General features: G+C 41.2%; 1 protein-coding gene across 5 annotated transcripts in view; it reads right to left on the reverse strand.

Moving 5' to 3' along the window:
* daam2 (dishevelled associated activator of morphogenesis 2) overlaps positions 1-25,079 on the reverse strand; it is a 247,030-nt gene that overhangs the window by 46,136 nt on the left and 175,815 nt on the right. For all 5 annotated transcript variants that reach the window (XM_014126175.2, XM_014126170.2, XM_014126174.2 and 2 more), the window contains 5 exons: positions 11,185-11,518; positions 10,424-10,534; positions 7,984-8,087; positions 7,753-7,819; positions 7,316-7,433 (listed from right to left, as the gene is read on the reverse strand). In XM_014126175.2, the coding sequence (XP_013981650.1) occupies positions 7,316-7,433; positions 7,753-7,819; positions 7,984-8,087; positions 10,424-10,534; positions 11,185-11,518 (734 nt within the window). The remainder of the gene's footprint in view (positions 1-7,315; positions 7,434-7,752; positions 7,820-7,983; positions 8,088-10,423; positions 10,535-11,184; positions 11,519-25,079) is intronic.

A 25,079-nucleotide genomic window follows, 5' to 3' on the forward strand; every position in this document is an offset into this window, starting at 1 on the left:
GCAGCTATCATTATCAACCAGCCTTTGCAGTGTTGACTAGAGTCAATCCTTTTTATCAGTTAAGGTACACTGTCTTACATTTACATATGGAAGAAGGCACTCTGGTCAGATGAGATTTATTCTTGACTACTGTGAGGCAGATGTAATAGTGATGAACCAGGCTTTGAGGCAGATGTAATAGTGACCAGCCTGGGAGGCTGATGTAACAGTTAGAGGCCTACCGATAAATTGGTTGACCGATATTATTGTCCGACATTAGCCTTTCACAGAAAAATTTGTATTGGACTTCATTCCAGAGATAAAGCTCAGATATTATATACATACAGTATAAAGTATTCATCCCCCTTGGCGTTTTTCCTATTTTGTTGCATTACAACCTATAATTGAAATTGATTTTATTTGGATTTCATGTAATAGACATAAACAAAATAGTCAAAATTGGTGAAGTGAAATTAAAAAAATTACTTGTTAAAAAAAAAAAAAAAAAATAGAAAATGTAAAATTGCTGTGTGCATATGTGCAGGTGTTTAGTCCCAGGATCCTTAGCTTAGTGATGAGCTTTGAGGGCACTATGGTGTTGAACGCTGAGTTGTAGTCAATGAATAGGGCAGTATGGAGTGCAATTGAGATTGTATCATATGTGGATCTGTTTGGGCGGTAGGCAAATTGGAGTGGATCTCAGGTTTCTGGGATAATGGTGTTTATGTGAGCCATTACCAGCCTTTCAAAGCACTTCATGACTACAGACGTGAGTGCTACGGGTCTGTAGTCATTTAGGCAGGTTGCCTTCATGTTCTTGGGCACAGGGACAATGGTGATCTGCTTGAAACATGTTGGTATTACAGACTCAATCAGGGACATGTTGAAAATGTCAGTGAAGACACCTGCCAGTTGGTCAGCACATGCCCGGAGCACACGTCCTAGTAATACGTCTGGCCCCACAGCCTTGTGAATGTTGACCTGTTAAAGGTCTTACACACACCGGCTATGGAGAGCGTGATCACACAGTTATCCGGAACAGCTAATGCTCTCATGCATGCCTCGGTGTTGCTTGCCTCGAAGTGAGCACAGAAGTGATTTAGCTCGTCTGGTAGGCTCGTGTCACTTGGAGGCTCGCGGCTGTGCTTCCCTTAGTAGTCTGTAATAGTTTGCAAGCCCTGCCACATAAGACGGGCATCAGAGCCCGTGTAGTACGATTTAATCTTAGCCCTGTATTGACGCTTTGCCTGTTTGATGGTTCGTCAGAGGGAATAGCAGGATTTCTTATAAGCTTCCAGGTTAGAGTCCCGCACCTTGAAAGCGGCAGCTCTAGCCTTTAGCTCAGTGCAAATGTTGCCTGTAATCCATGGCTTCTGGTTGGGGTATGTACGTACAGTCACTGTGGGGACGACGTCCTCGATGCACTTATTGATAAAGCCAGTGACTGATGTGGTGTACTCCTCAATGCCATCGGAAGAATCCCGGAACATGTTCCAGTCTGTGATAGCAAAACAGTCCTGTAGTTTAGCATCTGCTTCATCTGACCACTTTTTTATAGACCGAGTCACTGGTTCTTCCTGCTTTAATTTTTGCTTGTAAGCAGGAATCAGGAGGATAGAATTGTGGTCGGGTTTACCAAATGGAGGGTGAGGGAGAACTTGGTACGCGTCTCTGTGTGTGGAGTACAGGTGATCTAGAATTTTTTTCCCTCTGGTTGCACATTTAACATGTTGATAGAAATGAGGTAGAACTGATGTAAGTTTCCCTGCATTAAAGTCTCCGGCCACTAGAAGCGCCACCTCTGGGTGGCAGTTTCCTGTTTGCTTATTTCCGTATACAGCTGACTGAGTGCGGTCTTAGTGCCAGCATCCGTCTGTGGGGGTAAATAAACAGGCACGAAAAGTATAGCGGAAAACTCTCTAGGCAAATAGTGTGCTCTGCATTTTATCACAAGATACTCTACTTCAGGCGAGCAAAATCTAGAGACTTCCTTAAATTTTGTGCACCAGCTGTTGTTTACAAATATGCACAGACCGCCCCCCCTCTTCTTACCGGAGTGTGCTGTTCTATCTTGCTGCTGCAACATATATCCCGCTATCTGAATATCCATGTCATCATTCAGCCACGTTTCCGTGAAACATAAGATAGTACAGTTTTTGATGTCTCATTTGTCAGATATTCGTGATCGTACCTCGTCTAATTTATTGTCCAATGATTGCACGTTGGTGAGTAATATTGACGGTAACGGCAGCTTTCCCACTCGCCTTCTGTGGATCCTTACGAGGCACCCCGCTCTGTGTCCTCTGTACCTGCATATCTTCCTCTTGCAAATAACTGGGATGTTGGCCTTGTCGGGTGTTCGGAGAATGTCCTGTGCGTCCTGCTTGTTGAAGAAAAAATCTTTGTCTAATCCGAGGTGAGTGATTGCTGTTAAATAAAGTCCACCTGTATGCAATCTAAGTGTGACATGATCTGTCACATGATCTTAGTATATACAGTGAGGGAAAAAAGTATTTGATCCCCTGCTGATTTTGCACGTTTGCCCACTGACAAAGACATGATCAGTTTATAATTTTAATGGTAGGTTTATTTGAACAGTGAGAGACAGAATAACAACAAAAAAGTCCAGAAATACGCAAGTCAAAAATGTTATAAATTGATTAGCATTTTAATGAGGGAAATAAGTATTAAAGCCATTGCTTAAAGAAAAAAAATAAGCAAACACGTTTGGTGCTCGCCAAAAGGCATGTGGGAGACTCCCCAAACATATGGAAGAAGGCACTCTGGTCAGATGAGACTAAAATTGAGCTTTTTAGCCATGAAGGAAAATGCTATGTCTGGCGCAAACCCAACACCTCTCATCACTCCGAGAACACCATCCACACAGTGAAGCATGGTGCTGTGGGGATGTTTTTCATCGGCAGGGACTGGGAAAATGGTCAGAATTGAAGGAATGATGGATGGCACTAAATACAGGGAAATTCTTGAAGGAAACCTGTTTCAGTCTTCCAGAGATTTGAGACTGGGACGGAGGTTCACCTTCCAGCAGGACAATGACCCTAAGCATACTGCTAAAGCAACACTTAAGTGGTTTAAGGGGAAACATTTTAAGGTCTTGGAATGGCCTAGTCAAAGCCCAGACCTCCATCCAATTGAGAATCTGTTGTATGACTTAAAGATTGCTGTACACCAGCGGAACCCATCCAACTTGAACAAGCTGGAGAAGTTTTGTCTTGAAGAATGGGCAAAAATCCCAGTGGCTAGATGTGCCAAGCTTATAGAGACATACCCCAAGATACTTGCAGCTGTAATTGCTGCAAAAGGTAGCTCTACATAGTATTGACTTTGGGGGGGGGTGAATCGTTATGCACGCTCAAGTTGTCGTTTTTTTTGTCTTATTTCTTGTTTGTTCAACAAGAAAAAATATTTTGCATCTTCAAAGTGGTAGGCATGTTGTGTAAATCAAATGATACAAACCTCCCAAAAATCTATTTTAATTCCAAGTTGTAAGGTAAGAAAATAGGAAAAATGCCAAGGGGGTGAATACTTTCGCAAGCCACTGTAGAATAAACAAATATGTCTGCTCATTTGCTCTCATTTTTCAAAATGTTTAATGATTGCCTGTAGAAGAGAAGGCGCTCTACAAGTCGCTCATTGAACATCATTCAGCCCTAGGTCACAAAGTTAGAGAAAGTAGGCATGATGGTGACAGTGAGTAGCTTGCCACAGGCAGCGTATTTTAATAAGTAAACAATCAAAAGTACACTTCACCAAGCAAGCAGCCCTGAGGGATATCCTACGAAGCAAGCTATATCTACAAAGGGTTTTCTAAAATTAACCAGCTTCAGTTAGCTTCACATTGCAGCTAAGGCTTCATCCATACTATGGCAGCGGACATTGTTCATCCGCCTGCTGCAAAATCTAGCAGGCTTGTAACTACGTGAGCATGACACACATGGCTAGTCAAAAGCCTAACAATGCTGAAATATCAATCCATGGGCGAGTCAGTGCCACATTTTCATTTGTGCCGAAATCAAAATGGAATAAAAGTTATCTTGCAAAATCAGCAGGCTATGTGAAATAGGCTTTTAGAACTGCAGTCTTTATTTTATTATTTATCGTTAATGGTGTCTTCGGTGTGCTTATTTACGTTTACATTTACATTTTATCAATGCACAAGCACATTTTTTTTTCACTCCTATCAATATTATAATTTGTATTAAGTCATACAAAAGTGTTACATTGCGTGAAGTTTAAAATGCTAATTGCTAAATTAAACGTAATTTAATTAAACCATTGCTAAATGTATAAAACAAATCAGTCATCTTCCTCAAATGAAAATGGGCTTGATGACACAATCTTTGAGAGAGGGATGAAATCTGATTTCATTGGTCCTCAACTCTATAATTTCATTTGGGTAAGTGGAGTTAGACATGAGTTAACCTGCCAAGGAGAAGGTTAGTTCTGAAGGATTCTTTGCCATAGAAATGTACCTGGCTAAAAGGTCAACAACTTTTGAATGACCAAAGTTACCTCGCTAACTCCTAAAACCTGCTTCCTAGGATATACCCTCTGTCCTCATCATATTCTGACTTAATGTTAGCTAGCTAGCTAGCAATCTGTGCAACTTATGTGCTAACACAAGACTGGTGCCAAAGTGAATAATCATCCTTGATACAAAAATAACACTGTACTGTCTGGGCCTATTACAGTGCCTTCAGAACGTTTTCAAAAGTCTCCTTGACTTAATCCACATTTTGTTGTGTTACAACCGGATCTAAAAATGGATTAAATAGATTTTTGTCCTCACCTATCTACACATAATACCGCATAATAAGTAAAAACATGTTGTTTTTTTTACAGCTGCGTCTTTTTGGATCTCTAAGAGCTTTCCACATCTGGATTGTACATTATTTGTCAAATATTCTTAAAACATTTCTTCAAGCTGTCAAGTTGATTGTTGATCATTGCCAAACAGACATTTTCAAGTATTGCCATAGATTTTCAAACTGATTTAAGTTAAAACAGTAACTAGGTCACTCAGGAACATTCAATGTCATCTTGGTAAGCAAGTCCAGTGTATATTTGGCCTATTGTTTTATGTTATTGTCCTGCTGAAAGGTGAATTTGTCTCCCAATTACTGGTAGAAAACAGACTGAACTAGGTTTTCATCTAGGATTTTGCCTGTGCTTATAGCTGTATTACGATTATTTTGATCATAAAAAACTCCCTAGTCCTTGCTGATGACAAGCATACCCATTACATGATCCAGCCACCACCATGCTTGAAAATATGAAGAGTGGTACTCAGTGATGTGTTGTGTTGGATTTGCCCCAAACATAACACTTTGTATTCAGGACAAAAACCTAATTTCTTTGTCAAATTTTTTGCAGTATTACTTAAGTGCCTTGTTGCAAACAGGATGCATGTTTTTGGAATATTTTTATTCTGTACAAGCTTCCTTCTTTTCACTCTGTCAATTAGGTTAGTATTGTGGAGTAACAACAATATTGTTGGTCCATCCTCAGTTCTCATATCACAACCATTAAAATCAGTAACTGTTTTAAAATCACCATTGACTCATGGTGAAATCTCTGAGCAGTGTCCTTCTCCAGCAAATGAGTTAGGAAGGACGCCTGTATCTTTGTGATTACTGAGTGTATTGATACACCACCCAAAGCCTCAATAATAACTTCACCATCCTCAAAGGTCAGCATCTACTTTTTTATTTTATTTTTACATATCTACCAATCGGTGCCCTTCTTTGCGAGGCATTGAAAAAACAGCCTGTGAGGCAGATGTTATAGTGATGGACCAGCGTAGGAGACAGATATAGTCATTGTGTGTATGTGCACTGCAAAGAGAAATTGATGGTACAATTATTGTGGGGGCTGTCTTGTTAGACTTCAGTGCAGCTTTTGACATTATTGATCATAGTCTACTGCTGGAAATAAACGTATGTGTTATGGCTTTACACCCCCTGCTATAATGTGGATAAAGAATGACTTGTCTAATAGAACACAGAGGGTGTTCTTTAATGGAAGCCTATCAAATATAATCTAGTTAGAATCAGCAATTCCCCAGGGTAGCTGTTTAGGCCCCTTGCTTTTTTCAATTTTTACTAACGACATGCCACTGACTAAGTAAAGCCAGAGTTTCTATGTATGCAGATGACTCAACACCATACACGTCAGCTACTACAGTGACTGAAATGACTGCAACACTCAACAAAGAGCTGCAGTTAGTTTCAGAGTGGGTGGCAAGGAATAAGTTAGCCCTAAATATTTGTAAAACTAAAAGCATTGTATTTGGAACAAAACACTCACTAAACCCTAAACCTCAACTAAATCTTGTAATAAATAATGTGGAAATTGAGCAAGTTGAGATGACTGCTTGGAGAAACACTAGATTGTAAACTGTCATGGTCAAAACATATTGATGCAGTAGTAGCTAAGATGGGGAGAAGTCTGTCTATAATAAAGCGATGCTCTGCCTTCTTAACATCACTATCAACAAGGCAGGTCCTACAGGCCCTAGTTTTGTTGCACCTTGACTACTGTTCAGTCGTGTGGTCAGGTGCCACAAAAAAGGACTTATTGGCTCAGAACAGGGCAGCACAGGCCCTTGGATGTACACAGAGAGCTAATATTAATAATATGCATGTCAATCTCTCCTGGCTGAAAGTGGAGGCGAGATTGACTTAATCACTACTTCTATTTATGAGAGGTAATGACATGTTGAATGCACCGAGCTGTCTGTCTAAACTACTGGCACACAGCTCGGACACCCATGCATACCCCACAAGACATGCCACAAGAGGTCTCTTCACAGTCCCCAAGTCCAGAACAGACTATGGGAGGCACACAGTACTACATAGAGCCATGACTACATGGAACTCTATTCCACATCAAGTAACTGACGCAAGCAGTAAAATTTGATTTAAAAAACAGATTTAAAAAACACCCAACACAAACATTGGCACAGACACATGCATACACACACAAGATAACATACGCAGTATACATACACATGGATTTAGTAATGTAGATATGTGGTAGTGGTGGAGTAGGGGCGTGAGGGCACCCAGTGTGTTGTGAAATCTGTGAATGTATTGTAATGTTTTAAGATTGTATAAACTGCCTTATTTTTGTTGGACCCCAGGAAGAGTAGCTGCTGCTTTGGCAGCAGCTAATGGGAATCCATAATAAATACAAATACAAAAATTCAGTTTGACATGTCATGTAAACTGCCATAGTGTATTTGTGAAATGTAAATCGTCAATAAATATACCTCACCAGCCCGTGAGGCAGATTTAATAGTGATGGATGTACTCACAGGGCATCTGGAGGCAGTGCTGGAGGATAGAGAGCAGGTAAGGATAGGCATCTGTGTGGTTCAACTTCTTCTTGATCAACTCAAACATCTGGCCAGCGCTCTTAGTGTCCACATGGGTCTGTTGAATGAAAGGAAAACCTACAATCATTAAAATACCAAGTCAATCCATAACAATAAGCCTGAAATGAGGCATGGATGCAATTAGCAGTCTTCAATACAAGCACTGGATGACCCAAGTTCGACATTCATAGATTGAGAAAATTCCAATAAAGACACTTGAGCTTTACATGGGCCTAACGTAGAAGAGAACCTGTTCTAGGTTGCACATTAATACCAGTGCTCAGTTTGACAATACTTTTGATTTCAGTTCAATAAAACAATGTGGGCTTAATTATACAATGTATTGATGTCAATGGGGATGGTAAACAGGCACTCACCAGGTCAAAACGCTTGGCAAGTTCCAAGTCATCCTCATTCCTTACCATCTCAAAGAAGTCCAAATGCCTGGAAATATGACACAGGCATGAAAAGGACAATAAGCTTGAGTGAGTCATTCCATCTCTCTGTAAATCTTACGAGCTGGATGCCAGCTTTGAATCTAACAACCTTACTGTAGGGACTAAGATGCTTTCTAAGATGTTTGGTGGTCATTTTGTCCCCTGCCTCACCTGTCCAGAATGGCATTATCGTGCCCTCTGAGCTTGTCAATCACGGGCTGGATCCCCAACATCAGGAACTCGTACCTAAGGTGGAGGCGGAACTCCAGGTTGTCCTGAAGATTGAAGTACAGGGTATCAAACACAGCTGATGACAACAACAGCAACACTGAATCATTCAGGCATACAGTAAATTGATCTTGGACTTTTAATTAGCTTCATCAGTTGTTTATGTATGTAGGCTACTGTGTCTGTGCACTATTGTAATACAAGAATAAACTTGACTTACAGTGCATTCGGAAAGTATTTAGACCCCTTGACTTTTTCCAAAATATTTTCTTTACAGCCTTATTCTAAAGTGGATAACATTTATTTTGTCCCTCATCAATCTACATACAATACCCCATAATGACAAAGCAAAAACAGTTTAAAAATAAAAACTGAAATATCACATTTACATAAGTACCCTTTACTCAATACTTTGTAGAAGCACCTTTGGCAGCGATTACAGACTCAAATCTTCTTGGGTATGATGCTACAATCTTGGCACACCTGTATTTGGGGAATTTCTCTCATTCTTCTCTGCAGATCCTCTCAAGCTCTGTCAGGTTGGATGTGGAGCGTTGCGACACAGCAATTTCAGGTCTTTCAAGAGATGTTCAATCGGGTTCAAGTCCGGGCTCTGGCTGGGCCACTCAAGGACATTAAGAGAACTGTCCCGAAGCCAATCCTGTGTTGTCTTGGCTGTGTGCTTAGGGTTGTTGTCCTGTTGCAAGGTGAACCTTTGCCCCAGTCTGTGGTCCTGAGCACTCTAGAGCGGGTTTTCATCAAGGATCTCTCTGTACTTTGCTCTGTTCATCTTTGCCTCGATCCTGACTTGTTTCTCATGGTCTGAGAGTCCTTTAGGTGCCTTTTGGCAAACTCCAAGCAGACTGTCACGTGCCTTTTACCCGTCATGTGCCTTTTGGTTTCATCTTGTTTCACATGGTCTGAGAGTCTTTAGGGGCCTTTTGGCAAACTCCAAGTGGGCAGCAGGTAGCCTAGTGGTTAGAGCGTTGGACTAGTAACCGAAAGGTTGCAAGATCGAATCCCTGAGCTGACAAGGAAAAAAAAATCTGTCGTTCTGCCCCTGAACAAGGCAGTTAACCCACTGTTCCTAGGCCGTCACTGAAAATAAGAATTTGTTCTTAACTGATTTGCCTAGTTAAATTAAGGTAAAAAATGTGCCTTTTACTGAGGAGTGGCTTCTGTCTGGCCACTCTACCATAAAGGCCTGATTGGTGGAGTGCTGCAGAGCTGGTTGTCCATCTGGAAATTTCTCCCATCTCCACAGAGTAATTATAGAGCTCTGTCAGAGTGACTATCGGGTTCTTGGTCACCTCCCTGACCAAGACACTTCTTGCTCAGCCAGCTCTAGGAAGAGTCTTGGTGTGTCCTTGGGGACCTTCAATGCTGCAGAAATGTTTTGGTACACTTCCCCAGATCTGTGTCTCGACAGAATCCTGTCTCGGAGCTCTACAGACAATTCCTTTGCCCTCATGGCTTAGTTTTTGCTCTGACATGCACTGTCAACTGTGGGACCTTAAATAGACAGGTTTGTGCCTTTCCAAATAATGTCCAATCAATTGAATTTACCACAGGTGAACTCCAATGAAGTTGCAGAACCATCTGAAGGATGATAAATGGATGCACCTGGGCTCAATTTCGAGTCTCATAGCAAAGGGTCTGAATACTTATGTAAATAAGGTATTTCTGTATATTACTTTTTTATACATGTGAAAATTTTTCGAAAAGCCTGATTTCGCTTAGTCACTATGGGGTGTTGTGTGTAGATTGCTGAGGATTTTTTTTTTTATTGAATCCATTTTAGAATAACGCTGTAACGTAGTAAAATGTGGAAAAAGTCAAGGGGCCTGAATACTTTCCGAAGGCACTGTACAGCTGGAATCCTTAATGATGAAACAGTCATGTCCATTTGCAATATTTCAACAACAAAGAAGTTACTGCAAACAACACTGTTTTTTCCCGCTCGGACATCATTGCACGCGCGATAGAAGAGCACAATATGTACTGCAATTTCATTTACCATGCTAATACTTTTTTTACTAAATTACGCTCCTCAACTTGCCAACCAAAAATAAAAACAGTGGTGGGGCGGCCAGTGACGACGTTTCCCCCTACTCTAGACTCCATCATTAAGATGTATTCTTGACATATTCTGACTGTTTGACAAGGGACCAAGATCATCCCAATTTCAACCACGAACAATGATGTTGCCTCTATCACTCAAATCTAATGTATTTCTAAGGGTGTGTGCAGTCAAATTATTGGATGATATCTTGGTAGAACTGTTTAAATGTGACTCTTTCTGCCATGAATCATCCAATAGAAAGTAGACCTAGCTGTGGGTGTGACAGGGGGGTTAAAGAGTAACATGGCGATCCTGACTGACCTCCCCAGCCCCAGCATTGAGCACAGCGTTGATAAAGGACATGATGGCTGTCTTCAGGTTGACCTCGTCTCTGTAGCGCCCCGTACTTCTGTCTAGCTCATTCAGTAACGTCTGAATGGGTTACAGGGACAGTTCTCAGTTAGGTGCATGAGTTGAATGGACAATTATTCAGTTATATTCATTACAATACATAAACAACTCAGGGCTCCCGAGTGGTGCAGCGGTCTAAGGCACAGCTTCTCACTGCTAGAGGCGTCACTACAGACCCGGGTTCGATTCCCGGCTGTATAACAACCGGCCATGATTGGGAGTCCCATAGGGCAGCGCACAATTGGCCCAGCGTCGTCCGGGTTTGCCAGAGTAGGCCTTCATTGTAAATAAGAATTTGATCTTGACAAGTTCAATAAAGGTTAAATAAAATAAATAAATAAAAAACTATGAAATTGATCTGCAAGAGTTGCAGTGGTGGGTAAACTACAGCCAATCCATCCCACCGGTCAATTCAATTTTATGGTTTTACGGTCCAATTAAAAAAAAAAACTTTATATGACCAAATCAGCCCTTAAAAAATGCGCACTATCCGTCCTGATGTGGCCCTTGAGCCAAGAAGTTTGCCCACCCCTGGGTTACAGGGACAATTTCCTTGCAACTCTTCTAAACATGGTTAAAAATACATATTAACTCTTGGGGATGACCTAAAATGTGTGTGTCATTTACTTCTGATTAGCTTTAGGAGTACCCCAGCACTTGTTGGACTATACCTGGAAGCGGGTCCTCTCAGCGGCATACTTCTGGTAGTGGGCCATCGCCTGCAGCACCTTCTTGTGGCCATCGGGCACCAAGCACACTGCGCCCAGGATCTCCAGCACTGCCACTTTGGTCTTGACGTTGTCCTGCCGCAAGCTCTGGGAGATGGTATTGATGCTCTGCGGGTGGGCCAGCACATGGGCTCGACCCTGCGAGTTGTTCATCAGGGCCTTGATGCAGCCGATGACCGAGGTGTGCACGCGGCTCTCCGACGTCTCGTAGTCCATGCTCCGCAGGAAATTGAGCAGGCAGGTGAGGCCGTCGAGCTCAATGAAGCGCGTCACAAACCTGGGAGGTGGAGGGGTGAGGATGTGTCAGTCAGAAAAGGTTAAAAGGTCAACAATGGAAGACAAAGATTAAACAAACACTGGAAACTATGGTCTGCTTCACACATGGGAGGTTAAGTTGACTTTTATGAAATCTCATTCACCTTGAAAAATATCTCTGTGTTTAACCGAAACCCAAAATATGTCTGGCCTAAGTTGTTTGTTTGAGGCTTTAGGATAACAAGAGTTCAAAAGTCGTAGTAAAATGGGTAAAAAGTAGTACGAAGCGTAAAACGTATCATGCCCATCAGATTTACTGAACTGTACTGAATTGAAACACAGGTAAACCAAAGGGTCAGTGGCCGAGGAACTGCCACTGAACATATACTGAACAAAAATATAAATGCAACAATTTCAAAGATTTTACTGAGTTACAGGAAATCAGTCAATTCAAATGAATTCCTCAGGCCCTAATCCTTGGATTTCACATGGGTGGGCCTGCGAGGGCATAGTCCCACTCACTTGGGAGCCAGGCCCACCCACTGGGGAGCCAGGCTCAGCTAATCAGAATAAGTTTTTCCCCCACAAAAAGGCCTTATTACAGACATAAATACTTTTCAGTTTCATCAGCTTTCCGGGTTGCTGGTCTCAGACGATCCTGCAGGTGAAGACGCCGGATGTGGAGGTCCAGGTTGGCGTGGTTACACATGGTCTGCAGTTGTGAGGCCGGTTGGACGTACTGACAAATTCTCTAAAATGACGTTGGAGGCGGCTTATGGTAGAGAAATTAACATTCAATTATCTGTAGCATTGTGCTGTGTGACAAAACTGCACATTTTAGAGTGGCCTTTTACTGTCCTCAGCAGAAGGTCCACCTGTCTAATGATAATGCTGTTTAATCAGCTTCTTGATATACCACATCTGTCAGGTGGATAGATTACCTTGGAAAAGGAGAAATGATAACTGACAGGGATGTAACCAAATTTGTGCACAATATTTGAGAAAAAGAAGCTTTTTGTTTGTATGGAACATTTCTGGGATCTTTTATTTCAGCTCATGAAACCAACACTTTACATGTAGTGCTTATATTTTTGTTCAGTATAGATAGACATAAAGGCACCCCTCGCCTTGCTACCTACCCCCATTAACCAGCTGTAGTAAGGGATCCCACATGAAACTGTAAACCATAAAACTCATACCACCCACATTCATCTTAGAACTTTCCTAATGACAGACTTTATTAACAGGGCTAATGAAGGGTCACCTCATTAACCCCTTCCTCTTGCAGAACTGCAAGCCTATCTGATCACCTACAATACACAAACATGAAGGGCATGACATCAAGTCAGCCATTTTGATGTTCCCCTCACACAGATTCTTTCTCTGATCAAGTTCATAAATCATGTAAATCGATCGAGTTCATAACAAACTTAAGTATGTTTCTGTTCAGACAGACAAAGAGAGGGAGAAAGTGAAAGAGAGTGAGGGGGTAGGTCTCATTTATTAATCACTGAAAGAAAAATTAAGAAATGTAAGAAACATCAAACAGACAGAGCAAGAGAGAGAGCAATTTTAAGAGACAGAGAGAAAGAAGGAGAAAAAAAGAAGCAGAGAGATTTACAGTCAGTCATTGTAACAGATTGTTTTGACACTGTCAGACGAGCTGAGTCCAAGTTCCATCCCCTCCCACCGCTTTCTTGGCAAGAGCGGGAGTGGAAAAAACACACCCCATCCTTCAAAGCGCATAAATCCCCCCATTATTATCCTATACATCTGAAGCCAGGCTACCCTCCCGCTAACTCAATCCCAGATTTCGAGAGCACACACGGTTCACCTGGCAATGCTCTTGCAACCCTCAGATCCCCAGGAACACATGGGTAAGGTCATAAATACGGTACACCAGTGTTGGGTTCGAGACCATCTAAAGCGAGACTGATTCAAGGCCAAGACCAGTGCAAATTGAGTCCGAGTCAAGACCAAGACCGGGAGGGGGGGTGCACATAATGCACAGGCTGAGTGCGCATACACATACAGCACATTCACATAGACGTGCGCACACACACACACAGGTAAAACAGACTCTCTCGACGCGCAATGTGCTTCTAGTTTCAGTACTAACATTACTCTTTGTCACATTGCAAACTGAAGTTGATCTCTCTACCTAAAGGTGTAACATCGCCAGCTCACTGTGCAGATGTTATTATGAAGGTGGGTGTCTAGGTGTCACACGTGGCTACTCACAGCTATGCTCTGTCACACACAAGAGCACGTACGCAGACAAGCATGCATATACACGTACACACACAGGCGCACACACACACACACACACACACTCTTTGCACTCCATGAATTCCTGCTCCTTACAAAGGACATCCAACGATGCCTAATTCTCAACAGTGAAAACAGTCCCCCTTCTACATACCAACATCATCCAACCATTCACAAATGTTCTCATTCCCTCATTCTTTCTCTCCTCTTTTTCATTCTCTCTACTTTCTTAGGTCATAAGAGTTCATCTTAACAAAGGAAATAGAGGAACTAACAGTACAAATATAAAGCAATAAAAACTGTAAAAGAGGCACAGAATAAGAAATGGAGGAAATTATTCAAGAAAGATCAAGTGTAATATATTATACAAAATAAAGTGAACTGGACGGAATATGTAAACAAACTGGAAAAAATATGTAGAAATAATTTACAGAAACTTGTTACAAATGACAGTCATCCATGATTCAACAAACAATATTTTGAAAAAGGAAGCAAAGTACTTTAAGCATATGTTTTCATTTGTCTTCTCCATCTCCACTAACTGAAGTTAATTTTAAGGATTTGTTTTCTATTAATAGTGTAAAATTAACAGCTCTACAGTCCGACTCATGTGAAGGCCTAATTACAGAGGAGGGACTTCTAGATGCAATTAAAGCCTTCAAGTCCGGGAAAACTCCAGGGCTGGATGATATATCAGTTGAGGTACAGTGCATTCGGAAAGTATTCAGACCCCTTGACTTTTCCACATCTTGCTACGTTACAGCTTTATTCTAAAACAGATTAAATCGTTTTTCCCCCTCATAAATCTACACACAATACCCCACAATGACAAAGCAAAAACTGTTTTTTAGAAATGTTTGCAAATGTATTAAAAAAAAAACTGAAATATCACATTTACGTACACTACCATTCAAGAGTTTGGGGTCAGTGAGAAATGTCCTTGTTTTTGAAAGTCCATTAAAATAACATCAAATTGATCAGAAATACAGTGTAGACATTGTTGATGTTGTAATTGATTTTCTTTGGAATATCTACATAGGTGTACAGAGGCCCATTATCAGCAAACATCACTACTGTGTTCCAATAGTACATTGTGTTAGCTAATCCAAGTTTATCATTTTTAAAGGCTAATTGATCATTAGAAAACCCTTTTGCAATCATGTTAGCACAGCTGAAAAATGGTGTTCTGATTAAAGGCAGAGTTCCTCTGTCCAGTGTCTGTTCTTTTGCACATCTTAATCTTATATTTTATTGGCCAATCTGAGATATGGCTTTTTCTTTGCAACTCTGCCGAGAAGGCCTGCATCATGGAGTCGCCTCTTCACTGTTGACGTTGAGACTGGTGTTAGGCGGATACTATTTAATGAAGCTGCCAGTTGAGGACTTGTGAGGCATCTGTTTCTCAAACTAGACACTCTAATGTACTTGTCCTCTTGCTCAGTTGTGCACCGGGGCCTCCCACTCCTCTTTCTATTCTGGTTAGAGCCAGTTTGCGGTGTTCTGTGAAGGGAGTAGTACACAGCGTTGTACCGGATATTCAGATTCTTGGCAATTTCTCGCATGGAATAGCCTTCATTTCTCAGAACAAGAATAGACTGACGAGTTTCAGAAGAAAGGTATTTGTTTCTGGCCATTTTGAGCATGTAATCGAACCCACAAATGCTGATGCTAGTCAACTAGTCTAAAGAAGGCCAGTTGTATTGCTTCTTTAATTAGCTGTGCTAACATAATTGCAAAAGGGTTTTCTAATGATCAATTAGCCTTTTAAAATGATAAACTTGGATTAGCAAACACATAGTGCCATTGGATCACAGGAGTGATGGTTGCTGATAATGGGCCTCTGTACGCCTATGTAGATATACCATAAATAATCTGCCGTTTCCAGCTACAATTGCCATTTACAACATTAACAATGTCTACACTGTATTTCTGATCAATTTGATGTTATTTTAATGGACAAAAAAATTGTTTTTCTTTCAAAAACAAGGACATTTCTAAGTGGTCCCAAACTTTTGAATGGTAGTGTATACTGAGATCATGTGACAGATCATGTGACACTTAGATTGCACACAGGTGGACTTTATTTAAATAATTATGTGACTTCTGAAGGTAATTGGTTGCACCAGATCTTATTTAGGGGCTTCATGGCAAAGGGGTGAATACATATGCATGCACCACTTTTCCGTTTTTAATTTAGTAATTTTTTTCATTTCACTTCACCAATTAGGACTATTTTGTGTATGTCCATTACATGAAATCCAAATAAAAATCAATTTACATTACAGGTTGAAATGCAAAAAATAGGAAAAACGCCAAGGGGGATGAATATATAATTCCTAATGAAATATGTGTATGAATAGCAAACAAGGCACTCGAAAGCCACAACATGTCAAAGTCAACATATAATATACATTGGGCTCCCGACTGGCACAGTGGTCTAACACACTGCAGTAACTGGTTCCAATCCAGGCTGCATCACATCCAGCCGTGATTGAGAGTCCCATAGGGTGGCGCACAATTGGCCCAGCGTCGTCCGGGTTTGGCCGGGGTAGGCGTCATTGTAAATAAGAATTTATACTGACTTGCCTTGTTAAATAAAGGTTCATTTAAATAAATAAAAAAATAATAGTGTTCCTCCTACTCTATATAATATATGTTTATAGATGTGTTGTTTATTTGATGTTTTGCTAAAATAAAAGTTCAATAAAATAAGTAATAAACTTCAGTTCTTACTGATTTAAAAAAAATCTTCAATAGTGGTAAAGACTCACTTCAAAGAGACCACATTCAAGTCCTCCATCCCCCACTTAGTCTGACTGCTGCTCTCTCTGGCATTTCTTTCTTTCTTTTTTACTTTGTGTGTGGTTTGTGGTGTGTTCACTTATGACATTAGATCAGTGTTGACTGATAACTTGGCCCTTATCTTAAATATTTCACCTCTGTGTTTGGAGACATTGTATCAGCATTCTTGTTGCATCTCCTGTTAGTACATTTTATGTAGGGAAGTTAATGATCCATCATGTATGACATTCCTGGGAGTGTGTAAACTTGTATTTTTATTAGCATAGCATTTCTATATGTTTTCTATAGTTACAGTGGGGCAAAAAAGTATTTAGTCAGCCACCAATTGTGCAAGTTCTCCCACTTAAAAAGATGAGAGAGGCCTGTAATTTTCATCATAGGTACACGTCAACTATGACACAAAATACGAGAAAAAAAATCCAGAAAATCACATTGTAGGATTTTTAATGAATTTATTTGCAAATTATGGTGGAAAATAAGTATTTGGTCACCTACAAACAAGCAAGATTTCTGGCTCTCACAGACCTGTAACTTCTTCTTTAAGAGGCTCCTCTGTCCTCCACTCGTTACCTGTATTAATGGCACCTGTTTGAACTTGTTATCAGTATAAAAGACACCTGTCCACAACCTCAAACAGTCACACTCCAAACTCCACTATGGCCAAGACCAAAGAGCTGTCAAAGGACACCAGAAACAAAATTGTAGACCTGCACCAGGCTGGGAAGACTGAATCTGCAATAGGTAAGCAGCTTGGTTTGAAGAAATCAACTGTGGGAGCAATTATTAGGAAATGGAAGACATACAAGACCACTGATAATCTCCCTCGATCTGGGGCTCCACGCAAGATCTCACCCTGTGGGGTCAAAATGATCACAAGAACGGTGAGCAAAAATCCCAGAACCACACGGGGGGACCTAGTGAATGACCTGCAGAGAGCTGGGACCAAAGTAACAAAGCCTACCATCAGTAACACACTATGCCGCCAGGGACTCAAATCCTGCAGTGCCAGACGTGTCCCCCTGCTTAAGCCAGTACATGTCCAGGCCCATCTGAAGTTTGCTAGAGAGCATTTGGATGATCCAGAAGAGGATTGGGAGAATGTCATATGGTCAGATGAAACCAAAATATAACTTTTTGGTAAAAACTCAACTCGTCGTGTTTGGAGGACAAAGAATGCTGAGTTGCATCCAAAGAACACCATACCTACTGTGAAGCATGGGGGTGGAAACATCATGCTTTGGGGCTGTTTTTCTGCAACGGGACCAGGACGACTGACCCGTGTAAAGGAAAGAATGAATGGGGCCATGTATCGTGAGATTTTGAGTGAAAACCTCCTCCCATCAGCAAGGGCATTGAAGATGAAACGTGGCTGGGTCTTTCAGCATGACAATGATCCCAAACACACCGCCCGGGCAACGAAGGAGTGGCTTCGTAAGAAGCATTTCAAGGTCCTGGAGTGGCCTAGCCAGTCTCCAGATCTCAAGCCCATAGAAAATCTTTGGAGAGAGTTGAAAGTCCGTGTTGCCCAGCGACAGACCCAAAACATCACTGCTCTAGCCTCTCTGGGCTAGGCGGGACGAAATCGTCCCACCTACGCAACAGCCAGTGTAATCCCGTGGCGCGATTTTCAAATACCTTAGAAATGCTATTACTTCAATTTCTCAAACATATGACTATTTTACACCATTTTAAAGACAAGACTCTCGTTAATCTAACCACACTGTCCGATTTCAAAAAGGCTTTACAACGAAAGCAAAACATTAGATTATGTCAGCAGAGTACCCAGCCAGAAATAATCAGACACCCATTTTTCAAGCTAGCATATAATGTCACAAAAACCCAGAAGACAGCTAAATGCAGCACTAACCTTTGATGATCTTCATCAGATGACACACCTAGGACATTATGTTATACAATACATGCATGTTTTGTTCAATCAAGTTCATATTTATATCAAAAACCAGCTTTTTACATTAGCATGTGACGTTCAGAACTAGCATACCCCCCGCAAACCTCCGGTGAATTTACTAAATTACTCACGATAAACGTTCACAAAAAACAACAATTATTTTAAGAATTATAGATACAGAACTCCTTTGTGCAATCGAGGTGTCCGATTTTAAAATAGCTTTTCGGTGAAAGCACATTTTGCAATATTCTGAGTACATAGCCCAGCCATCACGGCTAGCTATTTAGACACCCACCAAGTTTAGCCCTGACCAAACTCCGATTTACTATTACAAAGGTTTGATTACCTTTGATGTTCTTCATCAGAATGCACTCCCAGGACTGCTACTTCAATAACAAATGTTGGTTTGGTCCAAAATAATCCATCGTTATATCCAAATAGCGGCGTTTTTGTTCGTGCGTTCAAGACACTATCCGAAGTGTAAATAAGGGTCACGAGCATGGCGCAATTCGTGACAAAAAATGTCTAAATATTCCATTACCGTATCTCGAAGCATGTCAACCGCTGTTTAAAATCCATTTTTATGCAATTTTTCGCGTAAAAAAGCGATAATATTCCGACCAGGAATCTTCGTTTAGGTAAACAGAGGAAAGAAAACAAAGCATTCGGTCGACGCGGGCACGCGCCTGAGTCTCACAGTACTGTAACCAGCCACTACCCAAACGCGCGACTTTTTTTCAGCCAGAGCCTGCAAAGCCACGATTCAGCTTTTTGCCGCCTTCTGAGAGCCCATGGGAGCCGTAGGAAGTGTCACGTAACAGCAGAGATCCTTAGTAATGGATAGAGATAATCAAGAAGGGCAAGAAATTGTCAGACAGGCCACTTCCTGCATGGAATCTTCTCAGGTTTTGGCCTGCCATATGAGTTCTGTTATACTCACAGACACCATTCAAACAGTTTTAGAAACTTTAGGGTGTTTTCTATCCAAAGCCAATAATTATATGCATATTCTAGGTACTGGGCAAGAGTAGTAACCAGATTAAATCGGGTACATTTTTTATCCAGCCGTGTCAATACTGCCCCCTAGCCCTAACAGGCTAGAGGAGATCTGCATGGAAGAATGGGCCAAAATACCAGCAACAGTGAGTGAAAACCTTGTGAAGACTTACAGAAAACGTTTGACCTGTGTCATTGCCAACAAAGGGTATATAACAAAGTATTGAGATGAACTTTTGTTATTGACCAAATACTTATTTTCCACCATAATCTGCAAATAAATTCATAAAAAATCCTACAATGTGATTTTCTGGATTTCTTTGGCTCATTTTGTCTGTCATAGTTGAAGTGTACCTATGATGAAAATTACAGGCCTCCCTCATCTTTTTAAGTGGGAGAACTTGCACAATTGGTGGCTGAATAAATACTTTTTTGCCCCACTGTATGTTCTTGAAAACGTATCAATTTACCAATTCGGCTACTTGGGTACATTTGGGCAAATCGTGAGGGACACCTGGGTGACTTCATACTAAATGTCATGTAGCTTGCTCTTTCTTTTTTATTGAATCTTTATTTAACCAGGTAGGCCAGTTGAGAACAAGTTCTCATTTACAACTGCGACCTGGCCAAGATAAAGCAATGCAGTGCGAAAAAAAACAACACAGAGTTACACAAAATAAAATAAAAATCTATGTACAGTGTGTGCAAATGTAGAAGAGTAGAGAGGTAGGCAATAAATACGCCTTAGAGGCAAAAATAATTACAATTTAGCATTAACACTGGAGTGCAGATGATGATGTGCAAGTAGAGATACTGGGGTGCAAAAGAGGAAGAGGGTAAGTAATAATATGGGGATGAGGTAGTTGGGTGTGCTATTTACAGATTGGCTGTGTACAGGTACAGTGATCGGTAAGCTACTCTGACAGCTGATGCTTAAAGTTAGAGAGGGAGATATAAGTCTCCAATTTCAGAGAGTTTTGCAATTAGTTCCAGTCATTGGCAGCAGAGAACTGGAACGAAAGGCGGCCAAAGTAAGTGTTGGCTTTGGGGATGACCAGTGAAATATACCTGCTGGAGCGCCTGCTACGGGTGGGTGTTGCTATGGTGACCAGTGAACTGAGATAAAGCGGGGCTTTACCTAGCAAAGTCTTATAGATGACCTGGAGCCAGTGGGTTTGGCGACGGATATGTAGTGAGGGCCAGCCAACAAGAGCATACAGGTCGCAGTGGTGGGTAGTATATGGGGATTTGGTGACAAAACAGATGGCACTGTGATAGACTACATCCAGTTTGCTGAGTAGAGTGTTGGGGGCTATTTCATAAATGACATCGCTGAAGTCAAGGATCGGTAGGATCGTCAGCTTTACAAGGGTAAGTTTTGGCGGCATGAGTGAAAGAGGCGTTGTTGCGTAATAGGAAGCCAATTCTAGACTTCATTTTGGATTGGAGATGCTTAATGTGAGTCTGGAAGGAGACTAACCAGACACCTAGGTATTTGTAGTTGTCCACATATTCTAGGTCAGAACCGTCCAGTGCAGTGATGCTAGTCGTGCGGGAGGGTGCGGACAGCAATCGGATGAAGAGCATGCACTTAGTTTTACTAGCATTTAAAAGCAGTTGGAGGCCACGGAAGGAGTGTTGTATGGCGTTGAAGCTCGTTTGGAGGTTTGTTAGCACAGTGTCCAAAGAAGGGCCAGATGTATACAGAATGGTGTCGTCTGCATAGAGGTGGATCAGAGAATCACCAGCAGCAGGAGCGACATCATTGATGTATACAGAGAAAAGAGTCAGCCCGAGAATTGAACCCTGTGGCACCCCCATAGAGACTGTCAGAGGTCTGGACAACAGGCCCTCCGATTTGACACACTGAACTCTATCTGAGAAGTATTCTTGAAGTTATCAGTCTGAAACTTTGCACATACACTGTTGCCCTCTTGTGGACACCATCTAAATTACATCCAGCTTCCTTGCTGAATGTGTGGCTTTTCTTTTTCATGTCAAAGATCATGCAACAAAAATAAAAATAGAAAACATATGTTTTTTTCTTTGTATTACCTTTTACCAGATCTATTGTGTTATGTTCTCCTACATTAATTTCACATTTCCACAAACTTCAAAGTGTTTCCTTTCGAATGATATCAAGAATGTGCATATCCTTGCTTCTGGTCCTGAGCTACAGGCAGTTAGATTTGGGTATATCATTTTAGGCAGAAACTGAAAAGAAGGGCCTGATCCTTAAGAGGTTTTAAGAAAAAATTATTATTTACAATGATGGCCTACTCTGGCCAAACCCACACGAAATTGGGCCAATTGTACACCGCCCCATGGGACTCCCAATCACGGCCGGATGTGATACAGCCTGGTCTATGTGTTCATGTGTATAACATGAAGTGAGTGCAGCCTTAATATTCTAGATGATAATTGTATTCCATATAGTATCAACATCATAGCTGCGTTAAACATCATATTCATAGAAAAACAGATCCCAGCATTTCCATAGTAATTTACGTTTCACATGATTATGAAAGAGACATTGCATTCCTATAGAGACGGCTTCACTACAGTACAAAATGTTATTCCCCAACTTACCTGTTCTGACATCTTCCCATTGTTTGTCGTAAACATAAATAAACATGTAAACAAAGAAATACAAAAGACTGACAAACAAGAAACATATTGAATTATATAAAGTTCCAAACAATAGAGAGAGAAGAGAAATAAAGGAAATAGAGAGATCACGTATGTATGCGTGTGTTCGTCCGTGTAAGCGAGTGCATAATTGAGTGAGTGTGTGGGCTTATCAACTTTATACTGCTCAAAAATGCCCATAATTTTTTACGTAACCTGGTGTCCCCATAGAATTTAGTATAACCATGGTGTTATGGAGCTGTCTCGGAAAAGCTGTCCGTCTATAAAGAGTTTGTCCATAATGAGAAAGGCAAGCTTACCCCTCTCCCTCTGTTGACTTTGTACGGGATACAGTCTCTTGCCACGATCCTTTATCTACCTGGGAAATTGATAATTGAGACCAAATTTTGGTTCTTTAAGCTCCCTTCCCCTGTTTTTAAGCAGCTCCTTTTGTTGGTAGGGTTCATATTTTGCGATGATACGTCAGGGACCCTTTGTTTTATCGCTCCAAGTCTGTGCACTCGGTGGAAAGCCACCTTGCTTACAGTCTAGAGGAACTTTCAAGGTAGACTGCATGAAGTCTGATTGCGCCCTCTGGATTATTGGAGGAATCTCCAGAGAAAAATAATTTCCACGCCTGCTTCGAGTTCGTATGTCTAGTAGCAACTCCCTCATCAACCTGTTTCCCCTTTGACAATCCATGTTGGAATCAAGGGTTTTTACCTTGGCTGTGAGTGCCTTGTTCTCTCCTCAGAACATGAGAATTTCACTCTGACTCAACTCCAATCCAATCCTGCTAACTCCTCATGCAACTTTTCAAGTGTTTTATGGATTACTGCAGGAGCACTAGCCTCAACAATAACTCTTGAACCGTTCAAGCTAGAGAACAAACCAACTTTCAAATGTTTAGGCTATCCTGACTTCAAATTCTTAAAAACTTTTATCAACTATAACTACAGTGCCTTCAGAAAGTACTCACACCTCTTGACTTTTTCCACATGTTGTTATGTTACAGCAAGAATTTTAAATGGATAGCATTTTTTTCATGGGCCTACACACAATACGCCATAACGTCAAAGTAGAATTCAGTTTTTCAAAATTTTCATTATCATTAATTTCCATTATTTTAAAATGAAAAGCTGAAATGTCTAGAGTCAATAAGTATTAAACAACATTGTTATGGCAAGCCTAAATAAATTCAGGAGTAAAAATGTGCTTAACAAGTAATATATTAAGTTGCATGGACTCACTCTATGTGAAATAAGTGTTTAACAGCATTTTCTTATGAACACCTCATCTCTGTACCCCACACATACAATTATCTGTAAGTGTAACCGATGTGAAATGGCTAGTTAGTTAGCGGTGGTGCGCGCTAATAGCGTTTCAATCGGTGACGTCACTCGCTCTGAGACTTGAAGTAGGGTTGCCCCTTGCGTTGCAAGGGCCGTGGCTCTTGTGGCGCGATGGGTAACGATGCTTCGGTGGGTGTCAGTTGTTGATGCGTGCAAGGGTCCCTGGTTCGAGCCCAGGTTGGGGCGAAGAGAGGGACGGAACCTACACTGTTACATTGATGCTGTTGACCCGGATCATTGGTTGCTGCGGAAAAGGAGGAGGTCAAAGGGGGGGTGAGTGTAACCGATGTGAAATGGCTAGTTAGTTAGCGGTGGTGCGCGCTAATAGCGTTTCAATCGGTGACGTCACTCGCTCTGAGACTTGAAGTAGGGTTGCCCCTTGCGTTGCAAGGGCCGCGGCTTTTGTGGCGCGATGGGTAACGATGCTTCGTGGGGTGTCAGTTGTTGATGTGTGCAAGGGTCCCTGGTTCGAGCCCGGGTTGGGGCGAAGAGAGGGACGGAACCTACACTGTTACATAAGGTCCCTCAGTCGAGCAGTGAATTTCAAACACAAAGACCAGGGAGGTTTTCCAATGCCTCGCAAAGAAGAGCACCTATTGGTAGAGGGGTAAACATTAAAAAAAGCTGACACTGAATATCCCTTTGAGCATGGTGAAGTTATTCATTAAACTTTGGATCAATACAAAGATACAGGCGTCCTTCCTAACTCAGTTGCGGGAGAGGAATGAAACTGCTCAGGGATTTCCCCAGGAGGCCAATGATGACTTTAAAACAGTTACAGAGTTTAATGGCTGTGATATGAGAAAACTGAGTATGAATCAACAACATTTTAGTTACTCCACAATACTAACCTAAATTACAGAGTGAAAAGGAAGCCTGTACAGAATAAAAATATTCCAAAACATGCATCCATTTTTGCAACAAGGCACTAAACTAATACTGCAAAGAATGTGGCAAAGCAATTCACTTTTTGTCCTGAATACAAAGTGTTATGTTTGGGGGAAATCCAATAAAACACTCTCCATATTTTCAAGCATAGTCATGGATGTATCATGTTATGGGTATGCTTGTAAACGTTAAGGACTGGGGAGTTTTTTAGGATAAAAAAATAAAGGTAATGGAGCAAAGCACAGGAAAAATCTGAGCGGAAAACCTAGTTCAGTCTGCTTTACACTAGACACTGGGAGATGAAGTCACCTTTCAGCAGGACAATAACCTAAAACACAAGGCCAAATCTACACTGGACTTGCTTGCCAAGAAGACAGTGAATGCTCATGAGAGGCAGATTTGAATTAAATGTACTTGAAAATCTATGACAAGACATGAAAATGGCTGTCTAGCAATGATCAACAACAATTTGACAGAGCTTGAAGAATTTTGAAAAAAATAATGGGCAAATGTTGCACTATCCAGGTGTTTTCACTTTGTCATTATGGGTTATTGTGTGTAACACAAAAACATTCAATTTAATCCATTTTGAATTCAAGTTGTAACAACCAAATGTGGAATAAGTCAAGGGGTATGAATACTTTCTGAAGGCACTGTATATACATTTGCATAAATGTGTATAAAATAACCCACCAGCAGTAACTCTTGAACCGTCTAAGCTAGAGACACCAAACCAACTT

This window comes from Salmo salar, chromosome ssa11 (genome assembly GCF_905237065.1).
Source record: "Salmo salar chromosome ssa11, Ssal_v3.1, whole genome shotgun sequence".
In the NCBI taxonomy this organism is placed as follows: Eukaryota; Metazoa; Chordata; class Actinopteri; order Salmoniformes; family Salmonidae; genus Salmo; species Salmo salar.